Raw genomic sequence first — 20,309 nt, forward strand, 5'->3', positions numbered from 1 at the left:
CCATTCAGATAGATCGGCGTTTGCGGGAGCGCAAATCTGCTAATCCTCTGGCAGTGTTGTCTGAACGGACACCTGACTCAATGTTATGTGATAGAATTCAGACTAGAACTGAACGACAAAATCATAGACGTCAGAATGGGTTGTGTTTTTACTGTGGTGATTCTACACATGTTATCTCAGCATGCTCTAAACGTCTAACAAAGATGGTTAGTCCTGTCGCCATTGGTAATTTGCATCCTAAGTTTATTTTGTCTGTGACTCTAATTTGCTCATTGTCTTCCTACCCTGTTATGGCAGTTGTGGATTCAGGTGCTGCCCTGAGTCTTATGGACTTGTCGTTTGCCAAGCGCTGTGGTTTTGTCCTGGAGCCTTTAAAAAATCCTATTCCTCTTAGAGGAATTGATGCTACACCATTGGCGGAGAATAAACCGCAGTATTGGACACAAGTGACCATGTGCATGCCTCCTGAACATCGGGAGGTGATTCGTTTTCTTGTTCTGCATAAAATGCATGATTTGGTCGTTTTGGGTCTGCCATGGTTACAGACCCATAATCCAGTTTTGGATTGGAAGGCAATGTCTGTGTCAAGTTGGGGTTGTCAGGGAATTCATGGTGATTCCCCGTCGGTGTCTATTGCTTCTTCTACTCCTTCTGAAGTTCCGGAGTATTTGTTGGACTATCAGGATGTATTCAGTGAGTCCAGGTCCAGTGCCCTTCCTCCTCATAGGGACTGTGACTGCGCTATAGATTTGATTCCTGGTAGTAAATTTCCTAAGGGACGATTATTTAATCTATCTGTACCTGAGCATGCCGCAATGCGTTCTTATATAAAGGAGTCTTTGGAGAAGGGACATATTCGTCCATCCTCTTCCCCTCTTGGTGCGGAATTCTTTTTTGTAGCCAAGAAAGACGGGTCTTTGAGACCTTGTATAGACTATCGACTTCTGAATAAAATCACGGTCAAATTTCAGTATCCTTTGCCACTATTGTCGGACTTGTTTGCTCGGATTAAGGGTGCCAAGTGGTTCACCAAGATAGATCTTCGTGGTGCGTACAACCTTGTGCGCATTAAGCAGGGAGATGAATGGAAAACTGCGTTCAATACGCCCGAAGGTCATTTTGAGTACTTGGTGATGCCTTTTGGGCTCTCTAATGCTCCTTCAGTGTTTCAGTCCTTTATGCATGACATCTTCCGGAAGTATCTAGATAAATTTATGATTGTTTATCTGGATGATATTCTGGTTTTTTCGGATGATTGGGATTCTCATGTAAAGCAGGTCAGGATGGTGTTTCAGGTTTTGCGTGATAATGCTTTGTTTGTGAAGGGCTCAAAGTGTCTCTTTGGAGTGCAGAAGGTTTCCTTTCTGGGTTTCATTTTCTCCCCTTCTACAGTAGAGATGGACCCAGTCAAGGTCCGAGCTATTCATGATTGGACTCAACCCACGTCTGTTAAGAGTCTTCAGAAGTTCTTGAGTTTTGCTAATTTCTACCGTCGTTTTATTGCTAATTTCTCTAGCGTTGTTAAACCTTTGACGGATATGACCAAGAAAGGTTCTGATGTGACTAATTGGGCTCCGGCAGCCGTGGAGGCTTTCCGGGAGCTGAAGCGCCGGTTTACTTTGGCGCCTGTTTTGTGCCAGCCTGATGTCTCACTTCCTTTTCAGGTTGAAGTGGACGCTTCTGAGATCGGTGCAGGGGCTGTTTTGTCGCAGAAAGGCTCTGGTTGCTCTGTGATGAGACCTTGTGCTTTTTTTTCTAGGAAATTTTCGCCTGCGGAGCGGAACTATGATGTCGGTAATCTGGAGTTGTTGGCCATGAAGTGGGCATTTGAGGAGTGGCGTCATTGGCTCGAAGGGAGCTAAGCATCGTGTGGTGGTCTTGACTGATCACAAGAATTTGATGTATCTCGAGTCTGCTAAGCGCCTGAATCCTAGACAGGCTCGTTGGTCGTTGTTTTTCTCCCGTTTTGACTTTGTGGTCTCATACCTGCCTGGTTCGAAGAATGTGAAGGCTGATGCTCTTTCTAGGAGTTTTGTGCCTGACTCTCCGGGAGTCTCAGAGCCAGCTGGCATTCTTAAACAGGGAGTAATCTTGTCGGCCATTTCTCCTGATTTGCGACGTGTGTTGCAGAGATTTCAGGCTGGTAGACCTGACCCTTGCCCACCTGATAGACTGTTTGTTCCTGATAAATGGACCAGCAGAGTTATCTCCGAGGTTCATTCCTCAGTGTTGGCAGGGCATCCTGGGATTTTTGATACCAGAGATTTGGTAGCTAGGTCCTTTTGGTGGCCTTCCTTGTCGCGGGATGTGCGTTCTTTTGTGCAGTCCTGTGGGATTTGTGCTCGGGCTAAGCCTTGCTGTTCTCGTGCCAGCGGGTTGCTTTTGCCCTTGCCCGTCCCGAAGAGGCCCTGGACACACATTTCCATGGATTTCATTTCAGATCTTCCGGTGTCTCAAGGAATGTCTGTCATCTGGGTGGTGTGTGATCGCTTTTCCAAGATGGTTCATCTGGTGCCCTTACCTAAGTTGCCTTCCTCTTCCGATCTGGTTCCTTTGTTCTTTCAGAATGTGGTTCGTTTGCATGGCATTCCTGAGAATATCGTGTCTGACAGAGGATCCCAGTTTGTGTCCAGATTCTGGCGATCTTTTTGTGCTAAGATGGGCATTGATTTGTCATTTTCATCTGCCTTTCATCCTCAGACTAATGGCCAAACGGAGCAAACTAATCAGACGCTGGAGGCTTATTTGAGATGTTTTGTTTCTGCGGATCAGGATGATTGGGTGACCTTCTTGCCATTGGCTGAGTTTGCCCTCAATAATCGGGCTAGTTCCGCTACTTTGGTTTCGCCATTTTTCTGCAACTCTGGTTTTCATCCTCGTTTTTCCTCGGGTCATGTTGAGCCTTCTGACTGTCCTGGGGTGGATTCCGTGGTGGATAGGTTGCAGCGGATTTGGAATCATGTGGTGGATAACTTGAAGTTGTCACAGGAGAAGGCTCAGCGTTTTGCCAACCGCCGCCGCGGTGTGGGTCCCCGACTTCGTGTTGGGGATTTGGTTTGGTTATCTTCTCGGAATGTCCCTCTGAAGGTCTCCTCTCCTAAGTTTAATTGCTCGCTTTATTGGTCCTTATAAAATTTTGGAAGTCCTTAATCCGGTGTCTTTTCGTTTGGATCTTCCGGTGTCTTTTGCCATTCACAATGTGTTCCATAGGTCTTTGTTGCGGCGGTACGTTGTGCCTGTGGTTCCTACTGTTGACCCTCCGGCTCCGGTCTTGGTTGAGGGCGAGTTGGAGTACGTGGTGGAGAAGATCTTGGATTCTCGTCTCTCTAGACGGAGGCTTCAGTATCTGGTCAAATGGAAGGGCTATGGTCAGGAGGATAATTCCTGGGGGTCGCCTCTGATGTTCATGCGGCCGATTTGGTTCGTGCCTTTCACGCTGCTCATCCAGATCGCCCTGGTGGTCTTGGTGAGGGTTCGGTGACCCCTCCTTAAAGGGGGGGTACTGTTGTGAACTATATTTCTTGGCTCCCTCTTGTGGTCACTAGCGGTATGACACTTGGATTACCTTTCTCCAGGTTGGTACCCACCTGGTTCGTTAGGCCTTGGGTGTTCCTATTTAGACTTCCTGGAAACTCAGTCTAGTGCCTGGAATCGATGTAGTCAGTCTATGTCTGTTTGCTCCTGACTCCTGGTCTCCTGTTCTTTGCAAGATCAGCCAAGTTACCACCTTCCTATGAGCTGGTTTTTGTGTTTGCGGACTTAGCTGGAACTTCTGAGATCCTCTACCACTAGGATCATAACATATGAGGTGTCATGTGTGTGCTTGGTGGCAGGAATGGGTTCTGTAGATAGGGGTACAATTCAAAGAAAAGGAACACCTTTATATGAAGTAGCCCTAGGTGTGAATTGCTAAAGGGAATCTGTCACCCCATTTTTGGCCTGTAAGCTGGGGCCACCACCATCAGAGGCTTATCTCCAGCATTCTGTAATGATGTAGATAAGCCCCCGATGTAACCTGAAAGATAAGCAGAACAAGTTAGATTATACTCACCCAGGGGCGGTCCCAGTGCAGTCCAGTCCGATGAGCATCGAGGTCTGGGTCCAGCGCCTCCCATCTTCATGCGATGACGTCCTCTTCTTTGCTTCCCGTCACAGCTCCTGCGCAGGTGTACTTTATCTGCCCTGTTGAGGGCAGAGCAAAGTACTGCATTGCGCAGGCGCCTGGCCTCTCTGACATTTCCCGGTTACATCAGGGACTTATCTACAGCATTACAGAATGCTGTAGATAGGCCCCTGATGGCGGTGGCCGCAGCTTATAGGCCAAAAATGGGGTGACAGATTCCCTTTAAGTGGAAAGAAATGAATTGAGTCAGTATGGGGCTTAGGTCTCAGCAAGACATTACAAGGGTAGCATTCAATTGGAGATGTACTCAAATTGGTATAGTGCGGTTGAGGGTCAGAGGCGTAATGTTAAAACTTTAAGGCTACGGGAACATGTTAAGTATTTGGTGAGTTTTTCACCTCAATATTTGTAAGTTAAAACCAGGAGTGGAACAGTCAGAGGAAACGTATAATAGAAACACATCAACACTTCTGTATTTTTCACCCACTCCTGGTTTTGGCTTACAAATACTGAGGTACAGGACAGGCGGGGAGCTGGACATGTGGATATAAGTAGGCAAGTGTCAGAGAGATAAAAGGGCGAGTGAACTGACAGGCATCAATAAGATAAAGTTTAGATGATTAAAGATGTAAAACACTTTTGCTGTATTGATTTGCTATTTTGTGGTATAAAAGTCACTAGTTGTATTTGCTGTTTGAGTTGCTTTAATTCAGTAAGTGAGGCTGAATTACATCGGTGTCACATAGTTATGTGAGTCTTTATTTTAGCGGTGAAAATGAAATACGGAATGGGTAGGTTTCGTGGAATTTGTTATGGTGTTGGACATCAGGGTCAGGCTTGTTTAAGTCAAGGTCCTGTACAGTTAGAGGACAGCCCTCAGAACTATTCCTTTGGGCTATTGAGTCCAAGGTATGGTAGTCAAATGCTAATCATGTTTGTATGTAAGGGTCTTTTCGTCATAATAATAAATAAATTATTTACATTACCTATGAATACAAATGCAGATATTTCCACCACTTTAAGAACAACCGCTGCAATCACCAAAACCAAATAGAGGTGTTGTGCTGGAGCTTTATGTACATACAGTAAAAAAAAAGTTGAGAGTTAAACAAGAAACAACAAAATAGGGACAGTTGAGTTACAGTTCTCATTAGATCTGAGTTTTCCTTATCTTATTCGGCACATACTTCATAAATTTTCTACCTAGTAGAGCAGCCGAAGTAAGCACACTCCCACCACTTAAATTCACAATATACTGTATATGCGGGGGAAAAATCCTCTGTCATATATGGCTAAATGTATGCCATAAGGGTGTCATTCTGCATACATTTGGATATGGAACCTAAGAGTCGCAAAGGTCCTACTGTAATGAAAAGTTTACTTGACAGCACTTTCCAAAATAACTATATATGGAGAAAACATACATTGCATGGTATAATTTGTAGCTTATCGCAGTGTATTGTAGATGTATGCAACTATATAGACATACAGTTGTGTGAAAGTGTATTTGCCCCTTCCTGATTTCTAATCCTTTTGCATGTTTGTTACACTGAAATGTTTCAGATCACCAAACAAATTTAAATATTAGGCAAAGATAACACAAGCAAACCCAAAATGCATGTCACAAACCAATAAGTTAAGTTCGGTGGACAACACAACTTACACCAACAATGGGATAGAATGGGGAGAGGAAGGCCCTCACAGTAGGGAACAGGGGATGGGGCACCTCCTGAGCTCCAACCTGTGCCTGTCTCTAAACTCCCCTAACGCATTAAGCGGGTCCTTCCCTCCGCTGCCGTCTGGTGCCTAAACCCTGCTTGTTTCCTCACTATTCCCTGGTTAGTGCACTGGCTGGCAAGGACGCTAGCCTCACCAGTGCAGATGGTGAACAACATAGGGAGAGGGACAACAACAAGACAGGGGAAAAATAAAACTTAACACTGTCACCGCTGAAAGGCACCACACAGCTGAGGATATGGCACTAGGACCATGAACTCCACGAACACAGCAGAAGCACCATTGCAACCAGAGAAATCTTTACTCCAGGCTTGGTCAACATAGATTACTCGATTGCCGACAGTCAGCTGACGGGTCATGTCACGTGACTTTTTTTAAAGGATGGTGGAAGTGGTCACCACCCACATCAGCTGACTGGCAATCAAACCAGAAACTGACCCTTGCTGACCTTAAAGGAAAAAAGCTACATTTAAATTTTAGCGGTGCCAGAGCTGCCACGCATCCAAAATTAATCGTGCCAATGCAGTTTTTAAATGAAGGTCTTTATTATTAAGGGAAAAATAAATCCAAACCTACAGGGCTCTGTGTGAAAAAGTGATTGCCCAGCAAAACTTATAACTGGTTGGGCCATCCTTAGCAGAAACAACTGCAATCAAGTGTTTGTGATAACTGGCAATGAGTCTTTTACAACGCTCTGGAGGAATTTTGGCCCACTCATCTTTGCAGAATTGTTGTAATACAGCCACATTGGAGGGTTTCTGAGCATGAACCGCCTTTTTAAGGTCATGCCACAGCATCTCAATCAGATTAAGGTCAGGAAGTTAACTAAGCCACTCCAAAGTCTTAATTTTGTTTTTCCTAAGCCATTCATAGGTGGACTTGCTGGTGTGTTTTGAATCATTGTTTTGCTGCATTACCTAAGTGCGCTTCAGCTTGAGGTCACAAACAGATAGGCGGACATTTCCCTTGAGGATTTTTTGGTAGACAGCAGAATTCATGGTTCCATTTACCACAGCAAGTCTTCCAGGTCCTGAAGCGGCAAAACAGCCCCAGACCATCACACTATTAACCCCATATTTTACTGTTGGTATGATCTTCTTTTTCTGAAATGCTGTGTTACATCTACACCAGATGTAATTTAAGTGTTACAAACATGTAAAAGAATAGGAAATCAGGAAGTAGGCAAACACTTTCGCACACAACTGTATAAAGGAGAATCCATCATGAGAAGAATATGTTAAGCTACTTTTTCTGAAGGCTGCTCTATTGCTATTTGCGCCAAATTTATCAGTGTCACGCAATGTTTGATCAAATTTGAGCCTCTTTAGATTTAACACTTCTGAATACAGGTAATTTCCACTTTTTATGCCATCCCTTGCTGGAATGAGAATTGCCACTTTGCTCAAACATAGGTTTTAACTTTTTTAAATTTTATGAAGACAGAAAAACATCTAAAAGCCTTGATGCAATCCCTCCCAAAGTGTCTAAAACATCATAAATGTTGTGCAAGACACGTAATTTTATGTGATTCCTTTATATTACAAATTCCTGTTGAATCCACTACTATTGGCTTTGGCTCCAGAAGCTGCATAAAACTGCACTGGTGTGTTTTTTTTTTTGTTTTTTTTTAATTGCTGTTTTTAAAACCTCCTGAATTAGAATTTATATTTGTGTCCCAGGAGTCTATTTGAATTCCCATAACATGATTTAACTAATAGGAATTACAACTGGGCTATGAATTAGTAACACAGTAACATAGTTAGCAAGGTCGAAAAAAGACATATGTCCATCCAGTTCAGCCCATATTCCGTCAGAATAAATCCCCAGATTTACTTCTTTCTAAAGAACTCTAATAATTGTATGATACAATATTGTTCTGCTTCAGGAAGACATCCAGGCCTCTCTTGAACCCCTCAACTGAGTTCGCCATCACCACCTCCTCAGGCAAGGAATTCCAGATTCTCACTGCCCTAAAAGTAAAGAATCCTCCTCTATGTTGGTGGAAAAACCTTCTCTCCTCCAGACGCAGAGAATGCCCCCTTGTGACCGTCACCTTCCTTGGTATAAACAGATATTCGGAGAGATATTTATATTGTCCCCTTATATACTTACAGTATACATGGTTATTAGATCGCCCCTCAGCCGTCTTTTTTCTAGACTAAATAATCCTAGTTTTGCTAATCTCTATGGGTATTGTAGTTCCCCCATCCCCTTTATTAATTTTGTTGCCCTCCTTTGTACTCCCTCTAGTTCCATTATATCCTTCCTGAGCACCGGTGCCCAAAACTGTACACAGTAATCCATGTGCGGTCTAACCAGGGATTTGTACAGAATGACTATAATGCTCTCATCATGTGTATCCACATCTCTTTTCATGCACTCTATGATCCGGTTTGCCATGGCAGCCGCTGCCTGGCACTGGCTGCTCCAGGTAAGTTTATCATTAACTAAGATCCCCAAGTCCATCTCCATATCAGATTTACCCAGTGGTTTCCCGTTCAGTGTGTGATGGTGATATTGATTCTTTCTTCCCATGTGTATAACCTTACATTTATCACTGTTGAACTGCATCTGCCACCTCTCCGCCCAAGTTTCCAAGTTATCCAGATCTATCTGTATCAGAATACTATCTTCTCTTGTATTGACTGCTTTACATAGTTTTGTATCATCTGCAAATATCGATATTTTACTGTGTAAACCTTCTACCAGATCATTAATAAATATGTTGAAGAGAATAGGTTTCAACACCGACCACATTTGGATCCTTCAGACGGAACCAGAAAACCTATCTCTTCAAAGAAGCTTACAACCTGTAATGACCACATCAGAGCTACTGCAACCCCTGATGTACTGTCTCCGTCCCCACAATCCTGTAGATTGTAAGCCCACAAGGGCAGGGTCCTCTCCCCTCTGTATCAATCTGCCATTGTTAGTTTTGTTTACTGTAAGTGATATTTGTATTTTGATGTAACCCCATCTAATCTACAGCACCATGGAATTAATGGTGCTATATAAATAAATAATAATAATACCATTTATAACCACCCTCTGCTTTCTATCACTAAGTCTGTTACTTACCCATTTACACACTTTTTCCCTCAGTTCCCAGCATTCTCATTTTGTGTACCAACATCTTGTGTGGCACGGTATCAAACACTTTGGAAAAATCAAGATATACCACATCCAATGACTCACCTTGGTCCAGTCTATAGCTTACCTCTTCATAAAAACTGATTAGATTGGTTTGACAGGAGCAATTCCTCATAAACCCATGCTGATATGGAGTTAAACAGTTATTCTCTTTGAGATAATCCAGAATATCATCCCTCAGAAACCCTTCAAATATTTTACCAACAATGGAGGTTAGACTTACTGGCCTATAATTTCCAGGTTCACTTTTAGAGCCCTTTTAGAATATTGGTAGCACATTTGCTATGCGCCAGTCCTGCGCAACAGACCCCGTTGCTATAGAGTCCCTAAAAATAAGAAATAATGGTTTGTCTATTTACATTACTTAGTTCTCTTAGTACTCGTGGATGTATGCCATCCAGACCCAGATATTTATCTATTTTAATCTTATTTAGCCGGTTTCACACCTCCTCTTGGGTTAGATTGATGACCCTTAACCCCTTAAGCCCCGAGGGTGGTTTGCACGTTAGTGACCGGGCCAATTTTTACAATTCTGACCACTGTCCCTTTATGAGGTTATAACTCTGGAACGCTTCAACGGATCTTGGCGATTCTGACATTGTTTTCTCGTGACATATTGTACTTCATGATAGTGGTAAAATTTCTTCGATATAACTTGCGTTTATTTGTGAAAAAAGCGAATATTTGGCGAAAATTTTGAAAATTTCGCAATTTTCCAACTTTGAATTTTTATGCCCTTAAATCACAGACATATGTCACACAAAATACTTAATAAATAACATTTCCCACATGTCTACTTTACATCAGCACAATTTTGGAACCAAAATTTTTTTTTGTGACGGAGTTATAAGGGTTAAAAGTTGACCAGCAATTTCTCATTTTTACAACACCATTTTTTTTTAGGGACCACATCTCATTTGAAGTCATTTTGACGGGTCTATATGATAGAAAATACCCAAGTGTGACACCATTCTAAAAACTGCACCCCTCAAGGTACTCAAAACCACTTTCAAGAAGTTTATTAACCCTTCAGGTGTTTCACAGGAATTTTTGGAATGTTTAAATAAAAATGAACATTTAACTTTTTTTCACACAAAATTTATTTCAGCTCCAATTTGTTTTATTTTACCAAGGGTAACAGGAGAAAATAGACCCCAAAAGTTGTTGTACAATTTGTCCTGAGTACGCTGATACCCCATATGTGGGGGTAAACCACAGTTTGGGCGCATGGCAGAGCTTGGAAGCAAAGGAGCGCCATTTGACTTTTCAATGCAAAATTGACTTGAATTGAGATGGGACGCCATGTTGCATTTGGAGAGCCCCTGATGTGCCTAAACATTGAAACCCCCCACAAGTGACACCATTTTGGAAAGTAGACCCCCTAAGGAACTTATCTAGATGTGTGGTGAGCACTTTGACCCAACAAGTGCTTTACAGAAGTTTATAATGCAGAGCCGTAAAAATAAAAAATCATATTTTTTCACAAAAATAATCTTTTCACCCCCATTTTTTTATTTTCCCAAGGGTGAGAGAAGAAATTGGACCCCAAAAATTGTTGTGCAATTTGTCCTGAGTACGCTGATACCCCATATGTGGGTGTAAACCATTGTTTGGGCGCAGGGCAGAGCTCGGAAGGGAAGGAGCGCCATTTGACTTTTCAATGCAAAATTGACTGGAATTGAGATGGGACGCCATGTTGCATTTGGAGAGCCCCTGATGTGCCTAAACATTGAAACCCCCCACAAGTGACACCATTTTGGAAAGTAGACCCCCTAAGGAACTTATCTAGATGTGTGGTGAGCACTTTGACCCAACAAGTGCTTTACAGAAGTTTATAATGCAGAGCCGTAAAAATAAAAAATCATATTTTTTCACAAAAATAATCTTTTCACCCCCAATTTTTTATTTTCCCAAGGGTGAGAGAAGAAATTGGACCCCAAAAATTGTTGTGCAATTTGTCCTGAGTACGCTGATACCCCATATGTGGGTGTAAACCATTGTTTGGGCGCAGGGCAGAGCTCGGAAGGGAAGGAGCGCCATTTGACTTTTCAATGCAAAATTGACTGGAATTGAGATGGGATGCCATGTTGCATTTAGAGAGCCCTTGATGTGCCTAAACATTGAAACCCCTAACAAGTGACACCATTTTGGAAAGTAGACCCCCTAAGGAACTTATCTAGATGTGTGGTGAGCACTTTGACCCAACAAGTGCTTTACAGAAGTTTATAATGCAGAGCCGTAAAAATAAAAAATCATATTTTTTCACAAAAATGATCTTTTCACCCCCATTTTTTATTTTCCCAAGGGTAAGAGAAGAAATTGGACCCCAAAAATTGTTGTGCAATTTGTCCTGAGTACACTGATACCCCATATGTGGGTGTAAACCATTGTTTGGGCGCAGGGCAGAGCTCAGAAGCGAAGGAGCGCCATTTGACTTTTCAATGCAAAATTGACTGGAATTGAGATGGGACGCCATGTTGCGTTTGGAGAGCCCCTAATGTGCCTAAACATTGAAACCCCCCACGAGTGACACCATTTTGGAAAGTAGACCCCTTAAGGAACTTATCTAGATGTGTGTTGAGCACTTTGACCCAACAAGTGCTTCACAGAAGTTTATAATGCAGAGCCGTAAAAATAAAAAATCATATTTTTTCACAAAAATGATCTTTTCACCCCCATTTTTTTATTTCCCCAAGGGTAAGAGAAGAAATTAGACCACAAAAGTTGTTGTGCAATTTGTCCTGAGTACGACGATAACCCATATGTGGGTGTAAACCATTGTTTGGGCGCATAGCAGAGCTCAGAAGGGAAGAAGCGCTATTTTACTTTTCAATGCAAAATTGACTGGAATTAAGATGGGATGCCATGTTGCGTTTGGAGAGCCCCTGATGTGCCTAAACATTAAACCCCCCCACAAGTGACACCATTTTGGAAAGTAGACCCCCTAAGGAACTTATCTAGATGTGTTTTGAGAGCTTTGAACCCCCAAGTGTTTCACTACAGTTTATAACGCAGAGCCGTGAAAATAATTTTTTTTTTTTTTTCACAAAAATGAAATTTAGCCCCCAGTTTTGTATTTTCACAAGGGTATCAGGATAAATTGGACCCTAAAAGTTGTTGTCCAATTTGTCCTGAGTACGCTGATACCCCCTATGTGGGGGGAAACCACTGTTTGGGCGCATGACAGAGCTCGGAAGGGAAGGAGCGCCATTTGGAATTCAGACTTAAATTGATTGGTCTGCAGGCGTCACGTTGCATTTGCAGAGCCCCTGATGTACCCAAACAGTACAAACCCCCCACAAGTGACCCCATATTGGAAACTAGACCCCCCAAGGAACTTATCTAGATGTGTTGTGAGAACTTTGAACCCCCAAGTGTTTCACTACAGTTTATAACGCAGAGCCGTGAAAATAAAAATTATTTTTCTTTTTCACAAAAATGATTTTTTAGCCCCCAGTTTTGTATTTTCACAAGGGTATCAGGATAAATTGGACCCTAAAAGTTGTTGTCCAATTTGTCCTGAGTACGCTGATACCCCCTATGTGGGGGGGAACCACTGTTTGGGCGCATGACAGAGCTCGGAAGGGAAGGAGCGCCATTTGGAATTCAGACTTAAATGGATTGGTCTGCAGGCGTCACGTTGCATTTGCAGAGCCCCTGATGTACCCAAACAGTACAAACCCCCCACAAGTGACCCCATATTGGAAACTAGACCCCCCAAGGAACTTATCTAGATGTGTTGTGAGAACTTTGAACCCCCAAGTGTTTCACTACAGTTTATAACGCAGAGCCGTGAAAATAAAAATTATTTTTCTTTTTCACAAAAATGATTTTTTAGCCCCCAGTTTTGTATTTTCACAAGGGTATCAGGATAAATTGGACCCTAAAAGTTGTTGTCCAATTTGTCCTGAGTACGCTGATACCCCCTATGTGGGGGGAAACCACTGTTTGGGCGCATGACAGAGCTCGGAAGGGAAGGAGCGCCATTTGGAATGCAGACTTAAATGGATTGGTCTGCAGGCGTCACGTTGCATTTGCAGAGCCCCTGATGCACCCAAACAGTACAAACCCCCCACAAGTGACCCCATATTGGAAACTAGACCCCCCAAGGAACTTATCTAGATGTGTTGTGAGAACTTTGAACCCCCAAGTGTTTCACTACAGTTTATAACGCAGAGCCGTGAAAATAAAAATTATTTTTCTTTTTCACAAAAATGATTTTTTTAGCCCCCAGTTTTGTATTTTCACAAGGGTATCAGGATAAATTGGACCCTAAAAGTTGTTGTCCAATTTGTCCTGAGTACGCTGATACCCCCTATGTGGGGGGGAACCACTGTTTGGGCGCATGACAGAGCTCGGAAGGGAAGGAGCGCCATTTGGAATGCAGACTTAAATGGATTGGTCTGCAGGCGTCACGTTGCATTTGCAGAGCCCCTGATGTACCCAAACAGTACAAACCCCCCACAAGTGACCCCATATTGGAAACTAGACCTCCCAAGGAACTTATCTAGATGTGTTGTGAGAACTTTGAACCCCCAAGTGTTTCACTACAGTTTACAACGCAGAGCCGTGAAAATAAAACATATTTTTTTCCCCACAAAAATGATTTTTAGCCCCCCCAAATTTTTATTTTCCCAAGGATAACAAGAGAACTTGGACCCCAGAAGTTGTTGTTCAATTTGTCCCTAGTACGCTGATACCCCATATGTTGGGGTAAACCCCTTTTTGGACGCACGGGAGAGCTCGGAAGGGAAGGAGCACTGTTTTACTTTTTCAACGCAGAATTGGCTGGAATTGAGATTGGACGCCATGTCGCGTTTGGAGAGCCCCTGATGTGCCTGAACAGTGGAAACTCCCCAATTCTACCTGAAACCCTACCCCTAACCGTTTACTGAACATTTTCTGACAGTCATAAGTGCCACGTATATAAGTGCCACGTATATAAGTGCCACGTATATAAGTGCCACGTATTTAAGTGCCACGTATTTAAGTGCCACGTATTTAAGTGCCACGTATTTAAGTGCCACGTATTTAAGTGCCACGATATTTCAGTGCCACAATATTTCAGTGCCACGTATTTCAGTGCCACGTATTTCAGTGCCACGTATTTCAGTGCCACGTATTTCAGGCACTGAAAAATACGTGGCACGTAAATACGTGGCACGTAAATACGTGGCACTTAAATACGTGGCACTTAAATACGTGGCACTTAAATACGTGGCACTTAAATACGTGGCACTTATATACGTGGCCACTGAAATATCGTGGCACTTATATACGTATATACGTATATAAACGTATATTTCAGTGCCACGTATTTCAGGCACTGAAAAATACGTGGCACGTAAATACGTGGCACTGAAATACGTGGCACTGAAATACGTGGCACTTAAATACGTGGCACTTAAATACGTGGCACTTAAATACGTGGCACTTAAATACGTGGCACTTATATACGTGGCCACTGAAATATCGTGGCACTTATATACGTATATACGTATATAAACGTATATTTCAGTGCCACGTATTTCAGTGCCACGTATTTCAGGTTAGGGGTAGGGTTAGGGTTTTTTGTTTTTTTCTTGTTTTCTTGTGTTTTTCTATAAAAACGCATGCGTTTTACCGCGTTTACATGCATTTTTTCACACATGCGGTTTTTTTAAAAAACGCATGCAGATAAAAACGCAAGTGTGAAACCAGACTAAAAGACGCTTTTTATAGCAAAAAAGTTTTTGCGTCTCCACATTTTGAGACCTATAATTTTTCCACATTTTGGTCCACAGAGTCATGTGAGGTCTTGTTTTTTGCGGGACGAGTTGACGTTTTTATTGGTAACATTTTCGGACACGTGACCATTTTTTATCACTTTTTATTCCGATTTTTGTGAGGCATAATAACCAAAAACCAGCTATTCATGAATTTATTTTGGGAGAGGCGTTTATACCATTCTGCGCTTGGTAAAATTGATAAAGCAGTTTTATTCGTCGGGTCAGTACGATTACAGCGATACCTCATTTATATCATTTTTTTATGTTTTGGCGCTTTTATACGATAAAAACTATTTTATAGAAAAAATAATTATTTTGCCTCGTTTTTTTTTTTTTTTTCTTACGGTGTTTACTGAAGGGGTTAACTAGTGGGCCAGTTTTATAGGTTGGGTCGTTACGGACGCGGCGATACTAAATATGTGTACTTTTATTGTTTTTGTTTGTTTTTTTTAGATAAAGAAATGTATTTATGGGAATAATATTTTTTTTTATTATTATTATTTATTTAGGAATTTTTTTTTTTTTTTTTTACACATATGGAAATTTTTTTTTTTACTTTTTTACTTTGTCCCAGGGGGGGACATCACAGATCGCAGATCTGATAGTGTGCACAGCACTCTATCAGATCCGTGATCATACTTTCATCGGAGCAGGCTGCAGCTTTCATCTGCAGCCTGCTCCGACCCGGAAGTGCTCCCTGCAGGACCCGGATACAGCCCCTCGGCCATTTTGGATCCGGGGCCTGCAGGGAGAAGACGTTCGGTACGAGGTGAGTACATCACCTTGTACCGATCGTCTCAGGGAAGCCCGCAGGGAGCCCCCTCCCTGCGCGATGCTTCCCTGTACCGCCGGTACACCGCGATCATGTTTGATCGCGGTGTGCCGGGGGTTAATGTGCCGGGGGCGGTCCGTGACCGCTCCTGGCACATAGTGCCGGATGTCAGCTGCGATATGCAGCCGACACCCGGCCGCGATCGGCCGCGCTCCCCCCGTGAGCGCGGCCGATCGCGTATGACGTACTATACCGTCACCGGGAATTAAGGCCCACCCCACCTCGACGGTATAGTACGTCATATGGGATTAAGGGGTTAATATAGGGTTTTCTTCGTCTCTTGGCATTTCACCTAGCATTTTATTTTCAACCGTGAATACCATGGAGAAGAAGGTGTTTAATATATTAGCTTTTTCCTCGTCATCTACAACCATTCTATCCTCACAATTTTTTAAGGGGCCTACACTTTCACTTTTGATTCTTTTACTATTGATATAGTTGAAGAACAGTTTGGGATTAGTTTTACTCTACTTAGCAATGTGCTTCTTTGTTTCCTTTTTGGCAGCTTTAAGTTTTTTTAAGATAAAGTATTTTTCGCCCTATAGTTTTTTAGAGCTTCAACGGTGCAATCCTTCTTTAGTAGTTTAAATGCTTTCTTTTTACTGTTTATTGCCCGTCTTACTTCCTTGCTTAACCACATTTGGGTTTTTCCTATTTCTTGTCTTTTTATTCCCCTTTAATTAAGAAAGGGTTTTGAATCTCCTAGGATTTAAAATTAAAAATTTAATTTTTTCAGATTTTTTCTCTTTTTGTTATTTTTTTTCTTTATTATTTGCTCCTTTTGCAAATAATCAAGCCTGTTGGATTTTTTGTTCCAAATCTCAAATTACACAAGATTTTGCCTCCATAGTGTAAATTGTGTGGAACTTGTGAATTACTTGGCATGACTGAATTTTTACAACCAAATTGCAACTCTAAAATATTATGTTACCAGCAAGTTATACAAATAATTTTGATAGCACAATTTATCTGAGAATTGTTGCCCATGCGATCAGAGTCTACAAATAGACTTATCCTTGATGTGAAATTGTTATCCTTTGTGGTAATACACTGGAATTCTTTAATTATTTAACTTATGCATAGGGGATTGTTTCATTTTCAAATTCACTCAAATTAAAAAAAAAAAACCTGCAAAATATATCTGCAGAACTAAGCACAGCTGTAAACTTTCTATATGCTAGTGATTCTATTAGAAATCCACAGTATAATCCTCAGGGCAAGTGCATTTATACAGGTCATCATAGTCTAGATACATTAAGTGGATTACGACAACATGCCAAGTACACTACATAAATAGTATGAAGTCATGAAAAGTATATGGATAAAATCATTAAAAAAGTTTAAAAGTTAACAGTAGGCATAAAACATTGCATATTTGCATGGAACTACTCTAGAAACAAAACAAGGCTGTCATTAGTTTAATATTTTCATATTTCTCGATACTTTTACCTTTTGGTTTCTTTAGTCTTCTCATTCTGCCAGAATTTCTATGACTACAGTCACTGGGTTTAAGACTAAATCTTTTATTCTGTTTGTATGTCACACAGGATGTCTGGTTAGGTCAGTGCGTGGGGATATAAGTGACAAATGAATCATGCAACTCAAAGCCACTTAAAGCATATATCTATGAAAATTTTACAAATATGAACGTTATTAATTATAAAAGCTTACTATGATTATACCAACCCCTATCCATACCTTGTGTAAATTCTTTGCCTCACCCATGATGTCCAATTATGCTTTCTCCAGGGGATTTAATGAATATTCCCAACCTGCAGTGATAGGTTGGGATCACATAGCATTTTCTCTTATGGTTATTGGCTGCGTTCAGTGGCTTATGTCCGAATTCCATGAAAACGGGATTCGGGAGTTAGTGCCGACAGGGCCATTGGCTGGAATGATGCAGATGGAGTCACAGTGTGCTCTGTTGTGCATCATTTTCAGGCGTATACACCTAGTTGAGGTGGACACTAAGACATAGTCTACTACGTATTGCTGCCCGCCTTTAAAAGGAGTATACCACGGAAAATGAGACACGACAGAGCACACGGTGCATCATTACAGTCAATTGCCCTGTTGTCGCTTACACCCGAATTCCATTTTGCATGGAGATCAGATGTAAGGTTCAACGGAGCCACTGACCATAAGAAAAAACACTATTGGAATCCAGCACTTTGTCAGGCTATGCCATTACATTATTATGGGTTGTCCAAGCTATGGGTCCCTCACAAATCATAAGATAGAAGTCACTATAGGCTTTGAGGACTTTGCATTGTATTCCCTTCTGTTTTTCCTGTACTCAGCCACCTGAATGGGTCACAGCGATAAACTAGTGCTATATTGCTATCATTCCCAGGATCAGCGGATCATTGTTACATTGCTATTTTTCTCAGGATCAGTGGAAACGTATAGTATGATCACAAGACTACTGTTTCAAGCAGACTTGGAGAGGGTCTGTTGCAAAACCTTCTTGAAAAAGCATTCAGAAAATGCTTAAACTAATAAATATGCATTTAAGTGTAAAAACAACTTGCTGATCATATGCTGTATTCAGCCTTTTGAGTGTCTTTAACGCCTTTTCACATTTAGATGTATAGGTACATCTAAGGTTGCCTCCCCCCGTTTGCTGCGGGATCCAGTGATAGGTCTGCAATTTTTCTCGTACATGTTAGCTGATTTCATTAGCTGACATGTGTCCCTAACAGCCACGGGTAGAATTGCGATCCACCCGCTGCTGATAACATGTTAAATGCAGCTGTCAATCTTTGATTCTGCTAAACATAAGCCCATTGAGCTAACAAGAATCCTAAAAGAATTGTAGGATTATAATGCTGCTTGGGAATAATCAAGATGGAGACCCAAGAATGAATAGAGCTGATTCAGGACAATCCAAGGAAGGTAGATTGGCATACTAACCTTTCCAATTCACAAAAGTTTCCACTTCTACTAGGTTACTAAAGATGCCCATACATATTAGATAGTTGTTGCCATACACTCACATTTATGTTTACAGTTATCTTTCCCATCTCAGTGAGCGTTCCTGTATTTTCAATGGAAAGAGGAGGGAAAGCCAACTCCAGACCCCTCCGACAGCAACTTACCTCCTGGATAAATAAAAAGTTTTCATGCTTGTCATGCCTTTCCTTCTACCCCGTCCCTACACATTACCGATATCAGCCTACTACAATCTAATGTGAGTGGGTACTTTTCTACCTTCATTGATAGTCCCTTGTACACAAACTTTTTTCCCATTTCCTTTCCACCTTTTTAATTTCTCTACTTCTTTTACAAAGATTAATGACTAAAAGAAAAGGACTCTTTATCCTATCTGCTCAGTCAACCTGTACTAATTCAAAGGAACTGAGTATGGTCAACAAAATAATTCTTCATTTAAAATCTAAATCTAAAATTCCATTCCTGCAGCCATGGTTTCTACAAACAACAAAGTACTAAAAAATGTCTACGTAATATCGAAAATAGGTAATTTGGCTGCCTAGCCTCAGGGTCTGTCCTAGAAGTGGTCAAAAACACTGTTGCAGGAACCTTTGTGAGCATCTTTTATGCCACAGTTGTCTTGTAGACATACTATTGGTGAGGGATGTAAACCTGCAACAGATGGCTCTTATGCAAGAGCAATATACAAGATTCTTCACCCATGACAGCACTACCTGAGAGATGATCTGTCCGTTCAGGAAAGGAAACCTACTGAATTAATAGGGTGGCACCTCTCCCCCTCTTTAGTTTGATTTCCAGTCCTTAATGGGAGACCTCAAGTTGAAAGGTGCGAATGAAAGACGGTCCCAGGCCTGACCTGGTGGCTAGAAGTGCGGCGTACCTGGAAGTTGCACCGGTGTGTTGGGTACTGCAGACACCACCACAAAGCTTGAAAACTAGTGCGGTAGGCAAGGTTGAGCGACAGAGGCTTCGGAATGATCTCCGGCCACTGCACCTGCTGATGATGAGCACAGCAAGTGAAGTGTAATGGGTGGCGAAGGCTTTGATCCTCATCTCCAGCCGCCGCACCAACTTGGAGCTGCGCATGAGGATGCATGCCACAAGATGATGATCCCTAATGATGAGCATGCTAAATGAATTGGACCAGAAGTGAAACCTTCGCTTCCAGGGGGTTGCGGTGGAGTAAGGGAGAAGGCTGTGAGGGCGCCTCATTTGAAAATGAGAGCAGACTGTGGTAAGGGCGTTTGTGCCCCCACTAGTGAGTCAATGTGTTACCTGTGCACGCACTTTACACTATATGCAAAGCTACTGTGTATTATGTCACTAGTAATCACTGTATTACCTGTACACTATACACCATATACAGAGCTTTTGTGTATAATGTCACTGTGATCACTGTTTTACCAGTATACTATACACTATATACAAAGCTACTGTGTATAGTGCCACTGGTGATTACTGTATTACCTGTATACTGACATTATATACAGAGCTCTTGTGTATAATGTCACTGGTGATCCCAGTATTACATGTACACTGACACTATATGCAGGGCTCCTGTGTATAATGTCACTGGTGATTACTTTATTACCTGTATACTGACACTATATATAGAGCTCTTGTGTATAATGTCACTGGTGATTACTGTATTACCTGTATACTGACACTATATACAGAGTTCTTGTGTATAATGTCACTTGTGATCCCGGTATTACCTGTACACTGACACTATATACAGGGCTCC

General features: G+C 41.9%; 1 protein-coding gene across 3 annotated transcripts in view; it reads right to left on the reverse strand.

Annotated features, from left to right (window-relative positions):
* Positions 1 to 17,092, reverse strand: part of LOC143768426 (asialoglycoprotein receptor 2-like) — a 43,250-nt gene extending 26,158 nt beyond the window's left edge. For all 3 annotated transcript variants that reach the window (XM_077257102.1, XM_077257101.1, XM_077257103.1), the window contains exons 1-2: positions 17,060 to 17,092; positions 5,110 to 5,193 (exon numbers count right to left, since the gene is read on the reverse strand). In XM_077257102.1, the coding sequence (XP_077113217.1) occupies positions 5,110 to 5,193; positions 17,060 to 17,084 (109 nt within the window). In that variant the 5' untranslated portion in view covers positions 17,085 to 17,092. The remainder of the gene's footprint in view (positions 1 to 5,109; positions 5,194 to 17,059) is intronic.
* Positions 17,093 to 20,309: the final 3,217 nt, after the last annotated feature.

Source organism: Ranitomeya variabilis, chromosome 4, assembly GCF_051348905.1.
Source record: "Ranitomeya variabilis isolate aRanVar5 chromosome 4, aRanVar5.hap1, whole genome shotgun sequence".
Classification (NCBI taxonomy): Eukaryota; Metazoa; Chordata; class Amphibia; order Anura; family Dendrobatidae; genus Ranitomeya; species Ranitomeya variabilis.